This window comes from Uranotaenia lowii, chromosome 3 (assembly GCF_029784155.1).
Source record: "Uranotaenia lowii strain MFRU-FL chromosome 3, ASM2978415v1, whole genome shotgun sequence".
Classification (NCBI taxonomy): Eukaryota; Metazoa; Arthropoda; class Insecta; order Diptera; family Culicidae; genus Uranotaenia; species Uranotaenia lowii.
Genome location: NC_073693.1, coordinates 19,752,002 through 19,772,325, shown reverse-complemented (window position 1 = coordinate 19,772,325; position 20,324 = coordinate 19,752,002). Strand labels below are relative to the sequence as shown.

General features: G+C 32.9%; 1 protein-coding gene across 7 annotated transcripts in view; it reads right to left on the bottom strand.

Moving 5' to 3' along the window:
* The window catches only part of LOC129751258 (syntaxin-1A), a 154,700-nt gene that overhangs the window by 39,328 nt on the left and 95,048 nt on the right, over positions 1-20,324 (bottom strand). For 5 of the 7 annotated variants that reach the window (XM_055746650.1, XM_055746647.1, XM_055746652.1 and 2 more), the window contains exon 8: positions 11,259-11,369. In XM_055746650.1, the coding sequence (XP_055602625.1) occupies positions 11,259-11,369 (111 nt within the window). Of the gene's footprint in view, positions 1-9,820; positions 9,932-11,258; positions 11,370-20,324 lie in introns of all 7 variants that reach the window. The other 2 variants (XM_055746651.1, XM_055746653.1) reach the window with 1 other exon arrangement.

Here is a 20,324-nt window from a genome sequence, read left to right as displayed (position 1 = left end):
CGTGTTTTGACGAAAAATATTTCTGACATTCAGTGATTTTACCGTAAAATTCAGGGATGGTTTTCTGTGATGCTTTTTCCAATATTTTCATTTAAAAGTCATGTCAAATTGGGTTTATTTACATTTCACTGAAGAAAAAACAACTAACATTACCAAATTTATCTTGTTTTCCATTTAAAAGATAATAATCCAAAATTTATATTGACATCAGAAATTGAATGTTGAAAAAAAAAACGTCCAAAATTTTAAAATTCTCAGAAATTTGTGAATATTTCTAAAATTCTGTGTTCTGTAACACAGACTTCGCGATGAAAATTGTCTCAACATTCTGTGAAATTATATATTTTTCTGTGCTATCGGCAACCTTGCATGATCTTACGGGACTTGGTGGATGCCGGATACTTCAGCTTTGGCATCTTAAACGTCTTGACACTCTCTAGGATAACAATCAGAGCATCAAAAGAAGGCCGGTTACGGATGGGCCGGGAGGTCGATGCAACCGGCCAAACTGTTAAAAATATCGTCCGAAAATGAACAAACATTCTAGAAAGCTGCTTTCATCTCCACTGGGCTTAGAGAGACAGGCAACGGTCAGTTTTTTTTTTTTTTTTTTTGTAAAAATTGATAAAAACTTAAAAAAAATGAAAAACAATCTTCATTTGTTCATGTTTACAATTTTTTTTCCTTCATGGCAAATTTATGGTAAATTGAACAATTTTGTTAATGCGCCGCTTAAAACGTTCGTCGCCATGGGACCCATATTCGTGTGACGGGTGTATTTCCTGGAAGACGCTCTCTTACTCAAGTTAGCCGCTCAGTTTTGCTAAAAGTTGCAAATTTAAGATTCTCCATCTTAACTTTCTCGCTCCGAGAATTTTTTTTTTGCCCGCCTAGTAAAACTATCAAAATGAGCGTGGCGACGAACGTGTTAAGTTGAAGGTGAATTGAGAAAGAAAACGAATGAAAAACGCAAAACCATGTCCATACACTATTTTGATTTTTTTGATAAAACTCCGGAAGGCCGCTTGGAAGGGTACTGTATAGTTTTCCAAGTTAACTCATGTTATGACCTTTCATTGAATATTCACAGAACTCAATTATCTGTCATCAACTTTATTTTTAATCATCATCTAAAAAAAAGTCCATTTTTGTAATGCATACGTTGATTGATTTTTTTTTATTCTGACAAATATTCTTCCCATTCTCCAAACATTTTAAGGAAATCAATAGATTCAAGTTTTTGAATTATTCAGTAACTAAACAATAAGCTGAAGTAGACAGACATATATAAACATTTGGAACTAATCAACCCAAAAACTTTGATTTAAACAGAGATCGATGCCCTAGTTTGACGACTCAAAAAAAAGAAAAGTTTGTGAGAGAAAAAGTATTATCGTCAACGACAAATTCAATTTTCTTGAAAATATACAAAGGTGTCTGGATGGGATAGGAAAAAGAATGAATAGTATTTCTTTTATTATTGAAGTGAAGCACACCAGAGATAAAATATTCACGATAAACGTTTCTTATTTGAAGAAAATAAATGTAAATTTTTCCAACCTCCAAATTGAACGCTAGGTTCCGAAATTCACTCAACTATAAATTCTACAAATGTATGTAACGCTACAAAAAATATATCGACGTTATTTTCTTCTGTAAATTGACAAATTAAGTTTTACAATGCTGCACGTTTTACAATGAAACACGATCTCATTGCAACTTGAAAAGGGCTGTTAAGGAGTGTATTCGAAAAAATGCAACACTGAATAACTTTTGAATTCATGGATGTAAATTGATGAAATCAATTTAGTGAATTTAGTCAATTTAGTCAATTCAGAACAGTGAAGCTACCTAGTATTTAATGTAATTTGTGCTTGTACAAGATTTGAAGAAATTCTGTCAAGTGGTTTTTTAGATAGCGTCCAATACTGAAGTTCATTGACAAAGTTTGTTGGGCAGAATTGAGTAAAATCCAGAAAAGGAGACCCAAAAAACAGCTGGAGATCAACTATTTGACCGAAATTCACATGGTAAATCGTTTAAGAAGTCCAAGAGGATCCAATAGTGACCTAAAATTTGAATAAAAGTGAAGATGATTGATTCCATGAAGTGAGAGGAATGTGAGAGGTTTTTCAAACTCACTCCGAAAATATTGATAGAGTAAGTGATAAAAAAAGTCAATTTTTTTAATGGTTCATCTAGCTGACTTATTAATTTGCCTAACTTTTTTTTACAAGGAAGAAAAGCGCGTGCGCATAATATTTGTACAACTTGTAGGGAGATATTTTGAAAAAAAAATTCGTAATGGACAGCAAAACGAACTCTTTAGCGATCACCTTGCACGATTCGAACCAAAAACTTTTCGTTGGCCAGTCTCGCCTCTATTTCCCTGATATAAACAAGGAAAAACTGAAAAATTTAACGATCTGTTGAAACGGCAAATTACTCAGTCTTTTAAAACGATTGACACAATGAATAGCTAAAAATACATAGAAAACTTCCTCCAATTGCGACCGTTTTCTCTGAAAAGCAGTTCAATAGGTCCCACAAAGATTATACTCTATTTAAATTGAATCTAGAATCGTGCCATTATGCAAAAACGGTGGTGGAGTGATAAAAAGTTAAATATGTTGTCTTTCTGCCGAAGGAGGACAATCGGCTGAACTTGTTCTAACTTCGACCAAATTCAAAATTTTGAGTTTTTTTGAAGGGCAAGCTCCAGGAAACAGAAAACGTTATCAAAAATAGCCTTGATTTGTAAAATAAAAGTCAAATAATTTCTTCATTGAACGCTATCTCAAAAACAACATGACAGAACACCACTAAAATAAGCACATAAGAACATTACGTTACCAGGTAACTTCGCTGATAATTCCATGAATATACAGCCATGCATTCAAAAGTTATTCACAAAACAAAGTGCTGCATTTTTTCGAATACTCTCCTTTGATATTGATGTCGAAATTAAACAAAAAATGAAACTCAACTTCTAATAATTTGTACGGATTTGGTCTACAATACTTTTTAGATGGGCTTTTCAATCTAGGTTGTCAAACAGACAATAAAATATACTGGACTTCAAAACTACAAGATTAGAAAACCGTATATCCAAACTGATAATCAGAACATAGTGTAGGATTAGTCGATCTTGGATCGATCTTTGGAAGACCGATCTTTTAAATACAGATTTGCGGTTTATTAGATCGATTCATTGGTCTGAAAAATTGCTCATTTAACGCCAAACAATGCCATAGATAATCGGTATTCAAATTTAGGTTGGCTTTTGTAAAATTTTTGTCTGCAGATTTCTATATAAAGTGAGCGAAATAAGAATAGCACCACTATGTGTTTTGCTTGTTAAAATATGAATGATTGAAAATTACGAAAATTTTCTTCCACAGATTGTTCTGAATTGCTTAACGGATAAATCAAGCATAAGTTTACTTTTTTTGGACGTAGCTATTGGCGTTGAGGACCAAAAATGTGGAAAAGGGGTGCGAAATAAGAATAGAACCACTTGAGTTTTTCCAACAAAAACTAGATTAGTTTCAAAAGTTTTAGGATTTTAGGATTTTAGAGACGTGTACTGCCTGAAAAATACGAAAAACGTGATCGTTGCTTATAACTTTTTTAGGTCACATTTGAGCATATTGGTGTCTTCGGAGAAGTTTGTCAGTAAAATCAGCTCTATAATAATAATCTATTATTTTTCTGATTAATCCCCCTACAAGTGAGATAAAATTTCTAACTTCTCTGTTATAGGTTTTAGCTCTTTGATGTCTTCGACAAACTTGTTTAAAATCAAATTTTCTACAACCAATGCGCTATATGTAGTTTCATAAAAATCGTTGTTTTTAATGCAAACATGGAAAATTAAAATTGATGTATCTCGCTTGGATACAAGTGGATACTGACGGTTGTAACTGCATCTTGTAGACGAAATCTTCGACTTTATTTTGCATCTAAAGCGGGCTGTCCGATGTTGCCCGGTGTTTGTAAAATAAGGCATGAAAAAGCCCTATTTTCGGTAATATTTTTAACATAGCTCTGCAGTATCACATTTTACAAACTTGAAATGTTCAACAAAGTGGTGTATTTTAGTTAGACAAACAACTTTGTGGAACATATTATTAATTTAAAACTAACTGAAAAAAGTTATTATTAAAAAACTGATTTTTAGAGGTTAAGTTTCGTATTTGGCCGGTATCTCGGTTAATAATTATTTTAGAAACTTGGCATCTGAGACAAAGTTGTAGAAAATTTGATTTTAAACAAGTTTGTCGAAGACATCAAAGAGCTAAAACCTATAACAGAGAAGTTAGAAATTTTATCTCACTTGTAGAGGGATTAATCAGAAAAATAATAGATTTTTATTATCGAGCTGATTTTACTTACAAACTTTTCCGAAGACACCAATATGCTTAAATGTGACCTAAAAAAGTTATAAGCAACGATCACGTTTTTCGTATTTTTGACCACTGTGCATTCTGGAGTACGCGTCGGCTGTTTGGAGCCCCTTCTATCAGAATGGCGCTGATCGGATCGAAGCTTTGCAACGACGGTTTATGCGATATGCTCTACGACATTTGAACTGGTCTGACCCGTTCCACCTTCCAAGCTACGAGAACCGCTGCAACCTCATTAGCCTAGACACGCTACAAGCCCGCTGAGCAGCTACACGGGCCTTACATATCTCCGATATCCTGGCCTCGAGAATTGACTGTCCTTCGCTTTTGGAATCAGTTAATCTCAGTGTTCGACCCCAAGGACTACGAAACCGGAATCTACTGCTCTACACTCCTCTTCGTCAGAACAACTACGGCGCTAATAGTGCACTGATCGGCGTTATCAGGACGTTCAACCGATTTTCTGAACACTTTGAATTTGATGCATCGAGGGATTTATTCAGAAGAAAAATTTTAATTACGTTTAGAACAGTGTAGTTTGTGTAGTTTTTTTTATATTTAATTTTAATAGACTTGTTTTATATACTTTTAATCATTGGGATCAACATGTGATCCGTTGATTTGTTACCAAATAAATAAATGAATAAATTTACTGTGTAAAAGTGAATAATAATGCTTCTACGAGCTATTTAAATAAATAACTGCATTTTAGGAGTTATCCAGAATTCCAAAGGTTTTCAAAGGTCCTCTAGCGTTAAGGAATTAGGTATTTGAGCTATAAAACTTTATCAAACTGCTTGATTTCTTCATTAACATTCATTAGTATGATGCAAAATGGTGAAACATAGATTTGAGGCTGAGTTTAAATCCAAAAACCAGGTTGAAATTCAAAAATACTAATGTTTTTTAATAATCAAACACTATTTCTCTAGTTTTCAGTCATAGATGGCAGCACTATCTTGCCATTTAACCAAATTCATGCCCATTTTCGAATATCCGGGATTGATTAGGGATAGTTGGATGATTTTGGTCAAGAAATAAATACATGTACCGTGTAAACGCTTTGGAAATTCTAAGATCACTAAATCCAAAAAAATAGAATTGCATGAAGGTCACTAAAAGTGAATTTTTTGGACCGATTATCAGAATAAAGTTATTCTTTGGGATGCAGCTTGATGGACCAGACGGCTAGCAGTATTATTGGTTTGATTTGCAATTGAATTGAAAGTTGAGATTAGCAGGAATTTTGGCGGTTGTACATTTTTGTGTTGGTGATTCTTTTGCCAATCCGGAAAAGCTTTTTGCAGCGTGAACTTCTACAAAACTGTAATGGGAAAATACTTCAAAATGATGAATATGGGCCTAAATAAACCTGGAAAATCAATATAGAGACAAAAATTGGTTTTAACTGCAAGATAGTGCTGCCATCTACGACTTGAAACTGGAAAAAAGTGTGGTTTACTGAAAAAAATCAAAGTTTTTGATTTCCAACCTATTTTTTCTGATTAAAAATTAATCCCGAATGTTTGTTTCATCGTTTCACGTCATTTCAATGAAGAAAGTTAGTAATTTGATAAAGAATTAAAGCTCAACTCCTAAAATGCAGTTTTCTATTCAAACAACTCGTAGAAGCATTATTATTCACTTTTACACAGTAAATTTTTGAAAATAATCTTGCTTTTGTTAGAAAAACTCAAGTGGTTCTATTCTTATTTCGCACCCCTTTTTCACATAATTGGTCCTCAACGCCAATAGCTACGTCCAAAAAAAGTAAACTTATGCTTGATTTATTCTTCGATCGTCTGCGGCGAGTGGTTAAACTCAAGGGCGAACAAGTCGAACTTTACCAGTGAATTTTGAAAAAGTAATTTGTTTTCAAGAGAAATTGAATTAATTTGAAATAAAAAGTTGTTGTTCTGATCAATTTATATGTTTATTTCAATGTAGCACTGCAATTGCCGGACCCTGAAGTCAGAATGGTTGAATGAGATCTCGATACGAAATTCAGACGATTGAAAGCTTCAAATGCACGACAGTTATCTTATTGACCCCTAGATGGCACTAATTCAGCCACTTGGGGTAAAATGGCTGAAAACCATTTATTAATTTAAGGATATATGGGCCGAGCCCGTCATCCGAACTATACTTAAAAATTAACTTACATAGAGTTTATTTCTTAAATATAGCACAAGCTCTATGATTGCCGAATAGGCCGAATAGGCAGAATATTGGTTATTTAAATTTATGAAATAACAGACTTGTAAAGTTTTTCGACTTATTTTGGATATTTTCTAAAATATCCAAAAGTAATGTTAAAAAAGCTACACAATCATCAACAATTTTTGGTTTAAACTAAACATCTAAGGTGTATCCGTGCATCTGCTACTGAAGATCGTACAGGAGAATGCTGACGAGTATCGCTTTGTGCTTTGATTATCGTTTGTTCCAGATTTTCTTGATAAATTTAGGCTTGAAATATCCAGGCAGTGAATTTTAGGAATTTTGTTAGTCAAGATATGTCGTGAGACGGAATGCTACGAAAATAAAAAATCCATTGTCCATGAATCCAATAAAGGTTCGGGTAAGTCAAATCTGGCTGCAATGTTCAGATGTTTTTTAAAAATTATTCGCATTTTGCTCGGTTTTATTCAGATTGTTATCTTAGTCAAATTAAAAACTTCTCTTTAAAAATTTTTAAGACTTTGGTGTTCAAAATCGGTTTTCAAAAATTTTCAAAATGAACATATGTAAATCTTGCCCTTCTTTAGTTATCTTCCTGAATGCCTGACTGCGTGAATACGTGTGGTTGAAAGTATGATATGATTTATGTTAGAGATCATCTTTTTTAACAATTATTTTGAAGATATTTTTCTGAAATTTGATCTTCATCTAACTCGCGATAAAATAAGCAATTCCTAATTGGCACTTGTTTTGCCATGTTTTGTCCCAGATTTCACAGGAACACAATCTCTCTGCCCTAGAGTGGTAAGTTATCTGATTTTCTTTCAGTTATTAGTGACATTTTAAAAATTAGAAATACCACTTCTTGAAAAAGATCTAGTAATACATCATCTGAATGAAAATAATCGACTTTTAAACACGAGGGGCATTTATATGGGAGAAATTGAAGAAAATTTTAATAATCACTTTTGTGTTTTTCATTAAAACTTCAATAGAATATTCGACCGAATATTCGGCCGAATATTCGTTTGGCCGAATAGTTGAAAAGGCCAATATTCGGTATTCGGCCGTACGCCGAATACCACTATTCGGTACATCTCTAGTATAAGCTTTTGATGGTGTACGGGTCCTTCAATTCTCCAGCAAATCTTCTCACGACTCCGAACAAAGCAAGCCCATCTGCTACTACACTGCTGATATGATCCCAGAAGCTCAATCCAGAATCCAATTTGATGCCTAAATCCTTAACACAGGTAACTCTTGCAATATTTTCGCCACTTAGGGAATATGTAAACTGGATCGGTGTACTTCTTCTTGTAAAGGATATTGCTGTGCATTTTGAATTATTTACTTTCAGCTTGGTTCTGATAATAAACTCAGAGAACACATTCAAATCGTTCTGAAGTTTTCTACAATCTTCTATCCTTTTTACTGGAAAAAATAGTTTCACATCATCTGGGCAAATCAGTACGAAAGCATCCGAAAGCGAGTCCGGTAAATTGTTCATCAGAAAAATGAAAAGCAAAGGTCCTAAGTGACTGCCTTGAGGCATTCTGGAAGACGTTTCAAAGGGTGCCGAGCACACAGAATTAACAGACACGTACTGTTGTTTATTCACCAGATAAGACTCGATCCAATGTAGGATGTTTCCTACAATACCAATTCGCGCTGATGCATCCAAAATTTCGTTGATTCCTGCTACATCAAAGGCCTTTGACATGTCGGTGTAGATGCAGTTCACTTGGAATCCCTTGACCATCCAATCTAATACGCAAGTGGTGAACTCGTAAAGATTTGTGACCACCCATCTTTTTCTAAAGAATCCGTGCTGTTGGGGCGAAATTCTATTCTCTACTGCTGGATATAGCCGGTGATAAACCAACTTTTCAGAAAATTTTGGCAAAGCAGATAATATTGCAATACCCCTGTAATTTTCTACAATATTTCTGGATCCCTTTTTTGTGGATGGGAGTAACTCGAGACAATTTCCAAACAATCGGGAATAATCCCAAATGTAACGATGTATTGAACAGAAGAGCCAAAGGACGTGCCAACTCATTGCAGCAAGCCTTTAAAAATCTGTTTGGTATTCCATCAGGACTAGATGATTTACCTGCATCTAGCCTTTTCAAACCTTCCTCTATTTCCTCTAAGGTCAAACAAATATCATGTATGACAGGATCGATGGGCATCATTATTGGACCGGAAGCTTCAGTTGTTTGATAGTTCGTTTTGAAAAACTCAGCAAAAAGCTGCGCTGTACTTTGTGAGTCCGTCGACATATTGTTTTGATATTACACGCTCGTAAATTTTCTTTTATTCTTCTTTTTCGAGTTTACAAATTTCCAAAATTGCTTTGGGTTGGACTTAATTTCCCGTTCGACTCTCGCAATGTAAGCCGAGTAAGCCTCTCGGTGGGCCTCTTTGAAAAGGCCGAGGATCACTTTGTAGTTTTCTTGGTCATCCTGTGATTGGCTTCTCTTCATTCGATTGTATGACTTCTTTTTCTGTTTGTACAAAGCAATGAGATTTCTATCGAACCATTCGGGAAATTCCCGTTCTGAAAATGTGCGCAATGTTATGACGGGTGCTTGGACAGTCTAAATTTCGTATATCATTTTGTAGAAAATCAACACATTATAATCTTCAAAGCCTGTCCCTGGCATACCATCAATGCAAATATTTTGAAAAGCACCGACTGATTTCAAATATTGAACGAGCATTTCGTTAATATAATAGCCCATACTTCTGGCATAAGTAAAAATTGGTTGGCCATATTCAGGATTTGACGTTTCATGAATTAAAAAAAAGCAATGAAATGATATGCCGCGAACAACGTCCAGGTGGTTCCAAAGCACATGGACCCCTCAAAATCAGTAGAGCTTAGTGACTCATGGAAGTGTTTTGAGTGAATTTCGGAACTTAAAAATTTAATTTATTTTTTTTTTAATATTTACAACAAGTAACAACTTCATCGACACTTTATGCATTTCAAAAATTCTTTTCAAGAAAAGTAGTAAACCTCTTTCCAAAGTATCAACATCCACAATTTTAGTGTCCCTTCCCCCGGAATACACGAATTAAGCAGCACACCCCAATCGTGTTAGGTAGGATGCAACTTTCAGATCGGAAGCGTGTCCCAGGAGGATTCTCAACACCGTGTAGAGTAGGTAGGTAGTTGTTAGTAGTTTCTGAAGCGGAAATCCTTTTGAACGCATAAAAACCGGACTAACCTTTCTTGCTTTGGACATGTATTTGCTCGCCTGAACCAGCTCCTGCTGACCTTGCTCCACATAGTTCCGGCTTTGCTCCACGTGGTACTCAATCCGGTCCACCAGTTCGCCCTTGATGATGATTGTTGGTGGTGGTGGTGGTCGTCGTTGGTGGCGGTTGTGACGGTCGCCATACGAAGGTCCGAGGTGGAGGAGCATTTCGTGGCGGCCAGGAGGTTCAGTTTTCGACGTCGCAGTGGCGTTTGAGGAGTTGTGGTTGTGGGGGACGGTCGACGGGAAAAGTGCAACAGCAACGGAGAAGTGGTGCGATGCAAATGGTCCAAGGACCGGGACCGGGTTCGTTGTAACGGTTTAAGTGGTTTGGGGGGCGTGTTTTGGGAGGAGTTGTGAGGATTTGGGGAGGAGTTGTAAGTGGCAGAAGAGATAGAAGAAGCGGAGGAGCGCCCAGTTTTTCGCCCAGCAGAGGCAGAGGAGGAAGTGGCCACGTGAGGTACGTGTTGTTCGGAGGAAGCGAAACTCGGAAGGACCCGTAGAAAGAAGAGAGATACAGTTGTAGCGGCATTCGTTTTGATTTTTGAAATATTTTTTTCAGGTTTATTTACATCACCAATTCACCAGAAAATAGAATGGTTAGCGCGAGCAGAATGTTTAAGTAGGTTCAACCGAGTTAATATGTGTGGAAATAAGAGTCAATTCCCGTTAAAGTTCGGATCATTTTTGGTTAGTTGAAGTTATGTTAAAAAAAGTTCAATGAAGCCCATACGTGTGTGATATTATTTTGATTGTCATCAAGGAAGTTTGTGTTAGTTGATCGAGCACCAAATTTGTCATCCCATCACCAGCGCACAGACACACACACAAACATTTCATGAACCCCGCACACACAAACATACCATTATGGAATGAAAATCGTCCCATAAAAGTCACATTTTATGAGGGTTGATATAATAGTTATACACATATCCCATTATAAGCATTACCAAAATCGAGAGCATGCGATTTGTTGTTATTATTATTGTCGGATGCATCAGACAAAAATTTATTTGTAGGATAAAAAACAAAGCCAAACAGCGATACCATTTAACATACACATACACACGCATAAGAACAATCGCAAAGTTAAGCATTTTCATTAGGCAAGCAGTTATTCAGAAACATCAACAAAAATTCGGGAGATCAAGGTAACGATATTAATATTTATGGAACATTTTTATTCAGGGTTAGGGGGATGGCATATATTTTCATTATTATTTTTGTTATTGTTAGAAGGAAAGTGGGACCAATTGGGGGTGGGATTTTTTTTTTCGGTGGATGGGTGTTTAAAGGATGAAGTTTTCCGGGATTTACGGGAACAAAAATACGGTCAAAAATATGAAAAGAAAAAGAAAGAAAAAAAAACACACATACATTAGCTGGAAACCAGTTCTGTTTTACTCACCCGGCGGGCTTTGCTTTGATATTTAAGCGCTTTCTTTGTGTCTTGCGTCGCTGTTTGGACATAATCCATTGCATGTTCAACATGATATTCTATACGATCAATCATTTCACCCTGTGGTTGTATTCGTTGATGTGTGTGATTTTTCGCCGGCATCGTCGTCGCGTAGCGTTTTGTTTTGATTTTTACCCAGGATTGGTTTTGTTTTTGTGGAATTTCATTGATTTTTTTTTTCGGGGAAAGCAACGTGAAAGAAATAAGAAGATTGCAACGTAGAGTGAGACACTGACTTTTGCTTTTATCAGAGATTTTTCTTGGGTGGTTGGTTGTTATTATTGTTGTTGTTTTGATAGTGGGGGTGGATTTTGGTGAATCGTTTTCGATTTCATTTGAAGCAGTGAGGTGGAAATTGATATACTCAATCGAGCGGTGCGGAATACTCCCTCTTGGTTTGTGGTGCTGAACCTTTGACTTATCTTAGAGAGAACAATCTAGAGAGTGCGATGTTTTTTTTTCCCAAAAGTCAGAAAAATGTCCGGAAAAGCTGTCCTTTGAGTTGAACCTTCAAACCTTAACGCTGAATCTGACAACATATAAGCCTGAACAATAAATAAAAGGGACCCACAGAAGGAAAGACAGAGTAGTTACTGGCAACACAAATATTGACACAATCTTTATTTACAAACAAACGCAGGAAAGTGAGGATTGCGACTTAGAGAAAGGAGCAACAGGAAGAGATTGTTCTAATGGCATTTTTTAAAACTCGTAGTCTTTATAATGATCCAGATTCAATATAAATTCTAGAATCTAGAATCTAGAATCTAGAATCTAGAATCTAGAAACTAGAATCTAGAATCTAGAATCTAGAATCTAGAATCTAGAATCTAGAATCTAGAATCAAGCATCTAGAATCTAGAATCTGGAATCTAGAATCTAGAATCTAGAATCTAGAATCTAGAACCTAGAAACTAGAATCTAGAATCCAGGATCCAGAATCTAGAATCTGGAATCTAGAGTCTAGAATCTAGAATCTAGAATCTAGAATCTTAAATCTAGAATCTAGAAACTAAAATCTAGAATCTAGATACTAGATTCAAAAATCTAGAATCTAGATTCTAGAATATAGAATCTAGAATCTAGATCTAAAATCTAGAATCTAGAATCAAGAATCAAAAATCTAGAATCTTGAATCTAGAATCTAGAATCTAGAATCTAGAATCTTTAATCTTGAATCTTTAATCTTGAATCTAGAATCTTGAATCTAGAATTCCAAATTTCTGAAATCTCAAAGGCTGAAATTTTATCAAGTTCTCGAAACTTAAAGTTTAATTTTTTTATATCCAAATTTACGAATTTTTGTTTCAAAATTTAAAATTTTAAGTTTTCCGATTTTTTAAATAAAACTTTTGGAGTTTTATTTCTTTAACCTAGAATCTAGAACTTAGAATCCAGAATCTAGAATGTAGAATCTAAAATCTAGAATCTGGAATCTAAAATCAACAATCTAGAATCTAGCATATAGAATCTAAAATCTAGAATCCAGAATCTAGAATCCTGAATCTAGAATCCAGAATCTAGAATGTAGAATCTAAAATCTAGAATATAGAGTCTAGCATCTAGAATATAGAATCTTGAATCTAGAATCTTTTCTAGAATCTAGAATCTCGAATCTAGAATCTAGAATCTAGAGGTCCAAATATCTTAAAACTCAAAGGCTGAAATTTTTTCAAGTTCTCGAAATTAAAGTTTCATTTTTTTATATCCAAATTTACGAATTTTTGTTTCAAAATTTAAAATTTTAAGTTTTCCAATTTTTTTTAAATAAAACTTTTGGAGTTTTATTTCTTTAACCTAGAATCTAGAACCTAGAATCCAGAATCTAGAATGTAGAATCTAAAATCTACAATGTAGAATCTAAAATCTAGAACATAGAGTCTAGAATCTAGACTCTGGAATCTAGAATCTAGCATCTAGAATCTAAAATCTAGAATCCAGAATCTAGAACGTAGAATCTAAAATCTAGAATATAGAGTCTAGAATCTAGAATCTAGAATATAAAATCTAGAATTTAGAATATAGAATCTTGAATCTAGAATCTTTTCTAGAATCTAGAATCTCGAATCTAGAATCTAGAATCTAGAAGTCTAAATTTCTGAAATCTCAAAGTCTGAAATTTTGTCAAGTTCTCGAAACTTAAAGTATCATTTTTTTATATCCAAATTTACGAATTTTTGTTTCAAAATTTAAAATTTTAAGTTTTCCGATTTTTCAAATTTAAAAGTTTTGAAGTTTCATTTTAATTTGAATTTAAAAATTTAAATTTCAAAATTTAAATTTCAAAATTTAAATTTCAAAATTTAAAATTGACATTTATATGAAAATTTGGAAACCAGCAATTTTTTATACACATTTGGGAATTCGGATAAGGATAATTTTGTACCATCAAATATTCAAATTTGAATATTTTTTTCAATTGAAAAAATTTAAAAATTTTAAAACTCCAAATTAAAAAAATATTCATATTGTTTTCAACTTTTTCAATTTTAAAATTTATGATTTATGAAAGTCCTCGAAATTAATATTCTTCAATTTAATTCCAATTTTTGAAATTTTTGAATCTTAATATTATATTTCTTGAAATATCAGAATTTCAGAATTTCAAATTTTTTAAATTTAAATTATATTTTTAATCTTCGACTTTTTGTTTTTAAATTTTAAATTCTAAGTTTTCCGATGTTTCAAATTTCAATTTTTTTAAGTTTCATTTTAATTTGATTTAAAAAATAAAAATTTCAAAAATTTAAAAATTTTTAATACTTCAAATCAAAAAAAAAATATTCATGTTTTTTTTTTCAATTTTTTCCATTTTAAAATTTATGAGATCTCAATTTTCAAATTACCCAACGTTCAAATTTAAATATCTCGAAATCAGACATCTTTCTTCCAATATTTTAAAATATTAATGGCTGAAAGTTCCCGAAATGACAATTTTTGAATGGAATTTTGAAATTTTGGAATTCAATAAATTTAATTTTTTAAAATATCCCAATTTCAGAATTTAAATATTAAAAATTAAATTTTTTTTTAAATCTTTCACGTTTTGTTTTAAAATTTTAAATTCATGTTTTTCGATATTTCAAATATATTTTTTTTTAATTGAATTTTAATTTAAATTTAAAAATTATAGTTTCCAAATTAAAACTTGGCATTAAATTGAAAATGTAGAAGCCAAAAAACTTGCATGTTTGGAAATTCCGAAAAGGGTAATTTTTAAATATAAAAATTTTTATTCCAAAGTTTTAAAATTTTTAAAACTCCAAATTAAAAAAAATAATTTTGGCTTTTTCCAGTTTTTTTTTCAATTTTAAAATTTATGAGATCTCGATTTCAGAATTTTCCAATGTTCAAATTTGAAAATTTCGAAATCAGACATCTTTCTTCAAAATTTTGGAAATTTTGAAGGCTGAAAGTTCTCGAAATTCGAAATTCTTGAATTTAATTCAAAATTTTGAAATTTGAAATTCAATAAATTTAGTTTCTTGAAATATCTGAATTTCGGATTTTTTTTTATTTTTAAATGTTGGATTTTTTGTTTTACAATTTAAAGTTCTAAGTTTTACGATTTTCCAAATTTAAACATTTTTAAGCTTCATTTGAATTTGAATTAAAAATATAAATTTCAAAATTTAAATTTGACATTCATTTGAAAATTTGGAAGCCACAAAATTTTAAACATATTCGTTAATACAGAAAATGATAATTTTGAAAAATCAAATATTCAAATTAATTTTTTTTTGAATTCCAAAGTTACAAAAAAAATTAAACTCCAAATTAAAAAAATAATTAATGCATTTTCAGTTTTTTTCAATTTTAAAATTTATGAGATCTCTATTTCTAAAATATCCAATGTTCAAATTTAAAAATTTCGAATTCAGACATCTTTCTTCCAAATTTTTGAAATTTTAAAAGCTGAAAGTTCTCGATATTAAAATTCTTGAATTGAATACAAAATTCTCAAATTCTGAAATCTTAAAAAATCATTCATTTTAAATATCTGAATTTCAGAATTTTAAAAAATATTATTTTTTCATTTATTTTATTTTTAAATCTAGGAAATTTTGTTTTTAAATTCAAAGTTTTCTGATTTTTCAAATTTAATTTTTAAAGTTTCAATCTAAATTGATTTAAAAATTAAAATTTCGGAATTTAAATTTGACATTCATTTGAAAATTTGGAAGCCAAAAAATTTGTATATTTGGAAATTCGTAAAAGGATAATATTTAATCATCGAATGTTCATATTTAAATATTTTTTTTCTAGAATATTTAAACATTTTTAATTCAAATTTCTAGAAAAATTTAAAAAAAAGATTTTTTCATTTTGCAGTTCAAAAATTTATTGTATAAAAATTTTTAAATTATTAGGTTCATAAATCATTTATTTTAAATATCTGAATTTCAGAATTTTAAAAAATAATAATTTTTTATTTATTTAATTTTTAAATCTACGAAATTTTGTTTTTAAATTCTAAGTTTTCCAAATCCAAATTCGAAAATTTTAACACGAGAATCAACCATTTCCATCGATTATTGATATCCGAATAAAATTTATAAAATCTTCTCTTGTACTCCGAGAATAGAGGATTGAGAATCGAAAATCGAAAAACAGAAATCGAAGATGGAGGTTCGAGAAAAAAAACAGAAAGACAAATTCGAAAACGATTATTATCGGTTGACAATCGAGAATCCAAAATCATCTATCAACTATCGACGGTCGACAGTCAACAAACTTTCATCAATAATCGATAACGGAAAATTGAGAACAAAAAGTCGATTATGAATCTGATTCGGAAGTTAATAATTATGTCAGAATATGATGTTCGATTAATTTATTCAGTTTTCAATTTTCCTGAATTTATTTTTGAACCAGATAATTTTTTAAAAGCCATTAGAACTTTTCTCTATATTTTTTTCTTTCAGTTTCCCAGGACGAATATTCCTACGAAAAAGGACAGACAAAGGAACAGACAAACAGTTATGTAGACATAGTCCAAGAACATCCAAAAGGTCTATAGGTGAGCACATTTTTTTTTGATTTTTTCGTTTTTGATAGTAGGAAGAGTACACAGCAACATCAGATTATGGTATGTATGTATTATTGAGGATGACAGAAGGAGGAAGATAACAACAGCAGGATTTCTGATACAAGATTACACGAATACACGGTTAATTTTCACTGTCTACTCTGAAGATTGTTTGGTTAACTTTTAGCTGAAAGTCTCGTTTCAATAGCTTATGTGAAGGAAGGTCTAGCGGTTTAATCAGGTGAATTTTAGCATCGTTTTTTTTTCAGTGTGGACTTTACAGGAAATAAGATACACAGCTCTAAGCTTTAGGGGTTGAATGTTGATTAGCCTATTACGCTTTAGCTCGATTGCTTCAGCTTTGCGGACTTGCAGAATACGTTACACGTTACACATGTTACAGATAGGAGAATACAGAGAGACACACACACACAGACAGAACATTCCGTCGATACTGCTCGGGCGTTATTTTTTTAGCTTTTTGGATTCAACTTCTAGAGCCGTAGTCTACATTCGTTTTTTCGTCGTCGTAGCTGTCGTAGCGAAGCTTTAAGCCTCCAAAGTAGCGCTTGAGGATCAACGCAAAGTCCTGGACTCGAGGACTGGGCCTCGAGTCTCACTTTTGATACCATTTTGAGGTTATGGTCGCTGAGGGATAGGACCACTCCTGAACCCACCCACATCCACACACGATTCTCCTCGCTAAGAAGTTAGGATTAACCCCCACTCTGGGTGGGTGGATTCGGCAAATTTTCTCTCCCGTGGAATTCGCGTGAGGGCGTGGATGGGCGAAACTGTGTCAAACAACACCATCGAAAGCTGGCGTTTGCGGTTTGGGGGACCGTTTAGGATTCGATGGTGTTGGAACAGTTTCAAGTTTTTAGGTTTTTTTTTCGTATAGTTTGTTTTCTTTTTTGTTCACCTTTTCACTGCCTGACATGGTTTTATCTGTTTTTTTTTTTTGCTTTGGTCTAATCTAGTATTGTGACTTTGGCATCGTGATAACTAATCATGCTTTTGGCTGTTCAGGTAAGAAATGTTTAATGCATCCGGAAAATAGCGAAAATTGAAAAAATAAATTAATTCATGATGTATGGTTACTTTGCCAATTTCGTACATGTTTCCAAACAAGACAATTTTGAAATTCTTCAAATTTCTGTCAATTCTAATATATTAGCAAATTTTGTAGAATCAGTCAATATTGACAATTTTATTGTTTCATGCGATTTTTAGTCATTAACAACATTTTCAAGTTCAGCAGATGCCGCCATCTTGAATTTCAAGATGGCGTCAGGTAGTGACATTTGACTTCTACTCGTTTAGTCTTTTCACCCAATACGCATATTGTGGGAGTTTTACGCCTTTTTTAGTATTAGCATATTATAAATCACCGTAAGCCTCCATTTTAGATTTCAAAATGGCGTCAGATAGATAAATTCGATCTCTTCTAGTTTAGCCCTTTCATTCTTTACACATATTGTGGGGATTTCATGCGATTTTAGTCATTTACAACATTTTATAGCTAAGCATCAGCCGCCATCTTGGTTTTGAAGATGGCGTCAGATAACAAAATTCAACTTCAACTCATGGTATCATTTCACCGGACATTCACAACCAATAAATTATTGATTTCATTTAGGAAGTCTGTCCTCATTTACTGTACTAATTATAAACAACTCACAATTGAGGAACTCATCCTACGCGTGTATAAAAGCTTTAGTGACCACAATTATACAGATTAGTGATTTTATCGAGGATGAAAAAAATCAGCCAAAAATCAGCCAAAAATCAGCCAGACGTTTCTAAAACAGGGCCAAATAGCCAGATTTTAGTTTTATTTAGAGTTTTGGTGACGCTCTAGCTTTTCATGAAGATTAATACTATTATAGCTCTAACGAAGTTATGCTGACCACAATAAAGCTAAAGTTGTTACTTGGGCTGTAACATTAGACTGAGTCGATTTGAGGTCATATTTGAATTTCTCAAAACCTGTAGTCTAAAAAGCTTCGTTTTGGTCCAAAACTCATCCATGATTTTTTGCAGAATTTTTAGGTAACTTTTACATGAGTAAGTTTGAACTTCTAGGTTTGTATGGGGAAAATCAAATATTTTGTATTGAAAAATCAACATCATTCTTGTTTCTTTTGTGGAACCGAACCTGCTAATGGTTTTTGTGCCAATTTATAAAATTCCTGAAGGAAATTTTCCGCTGAACAACTTTGTCGAAGACCGTAACTTCGTATAATAAGATATATCTTATTAAGAAAAAAGTTATTAGCTGTTTAACAGGGGTATGTCTTTTCGCACTAACAAACAATAAATTAAATTGACATCCCTGCAGAGTGCCTAGCGAGGTATTGCGTGACTACTTTCCATGCAACACTGTGATGCAGGCAGTGATGTCAATTGAATTTATTGTTGATCAATGCGAAAAGACATACCCCTGTTAAACAGCTAATAACTTTTTTGCCTAATAAGATACGAAGTTACGATTTTCGACAAAGTTGTTCAGCGGAAAATTCCCTTTAGGAATTTTATAAATTGGCATAAAAACCGTAAGCTGGCTCGGTTCCACAGACGAAACAAAAGTGATGTTGATTTTTCAGTACAAAATATTCAATTTTCCCATACAAACCTAAAAGTTCAAATGTACTCATGTAGACGTTACTTAAAAATTTTGCAAAAAATCATGGATGAGTTTTGGACCAATACGAAGCTTTTTAGACCCCAGGGTTTGAGAAATTCAAAAATGACCCCCAATCGACTCAGTCTAATGTCAGAAGACATACCCCTGTTAAACAGCTAATAACTTTTTGCCTTATAAGATACGAAGTTACGGTCTTCGACGAAGTTGTATAGCGGGAAATTTCCTTTAAAAAATTTATTAATTGGCACAAAACCCATTACCAGACTCGGTGCCACAGAAGAAACAAAAATAATGTTGTTTTTCAGAACAAAATATTCTATTTTCCCATACCAACATAAAAGTTCAAATTAACTCATGTAAACGTTACTTAAAAATTTTGCAAAAAAATCATGGATGAGTTTTGACCAAAACGAAGAATTTTAAACCCCAGGGTTTGAGAAATTCAAAAATGACCCGAAATCAATGATCGAAACTGAGATCAATGTGTTTCACAGAGAGGCTCAGATGTGTCGTACTTATTAATTTTCTCTTAAAGTGACTAAAATAGTATAATTTATGTGATTAAATTGATTAAGATACACCTAACTTAAAACAATATTTATATGTAGAACAGTCTAGCATTACACTTGATTAGTTATCACGATAACAGAAAGTTCCGTAACCGAATCACCATGTCAGACAGAATATATGAAATCTAACCCTAAAGGATATTTGAAAAACTCTAATAAGTTAAAGTAAGTCAAGCAAAAAAATAATGATAACAACTGGAAAATGCAATAGTATAGAGATGTATAAGCTTATTCAAAGTGAGTAAAAAATGCGAAATAGAGAAATGTGTTGAAATACATCGAAATAATGTCTAGCCGTTGTATCTGAAAAAGAGATTCCCACCGTACGTCGTATTATTGTCATCTGTGAATGGATTCCTAGTTTTTTTTTAATTTTGAGCAGTCGTCGGATTAACACTTACAGGAAGCTTTGAGGTACAGATTTTGAAGGTTAGGCAATTCGAGATGATTGTAAACAGGATAAAAACACTACTAGAACAGGGACAATCTGATTAAGGGAAGGGTTTAAATCGATAAAAATAGCCAAATCGGAGGTCGTTTACAAACTGGCGGCTATCAATTTCGTTTTCCAGAGTTCTATATATCACAAGGCGGTCGTAATGGTGCATCTTTTATTATTGTTATGCCACAAAACACCCTGACTTGGTCCGGAAACCGAACGAGGGAATGGATCTGCGGACAGCTCCAGATGATAAATAACTGGAGCCGGGGCGCAAGCAAATTAAATTAAACTGCCTGGCACGGCTGAAGTGGTTGTCTGTCTCATTTTC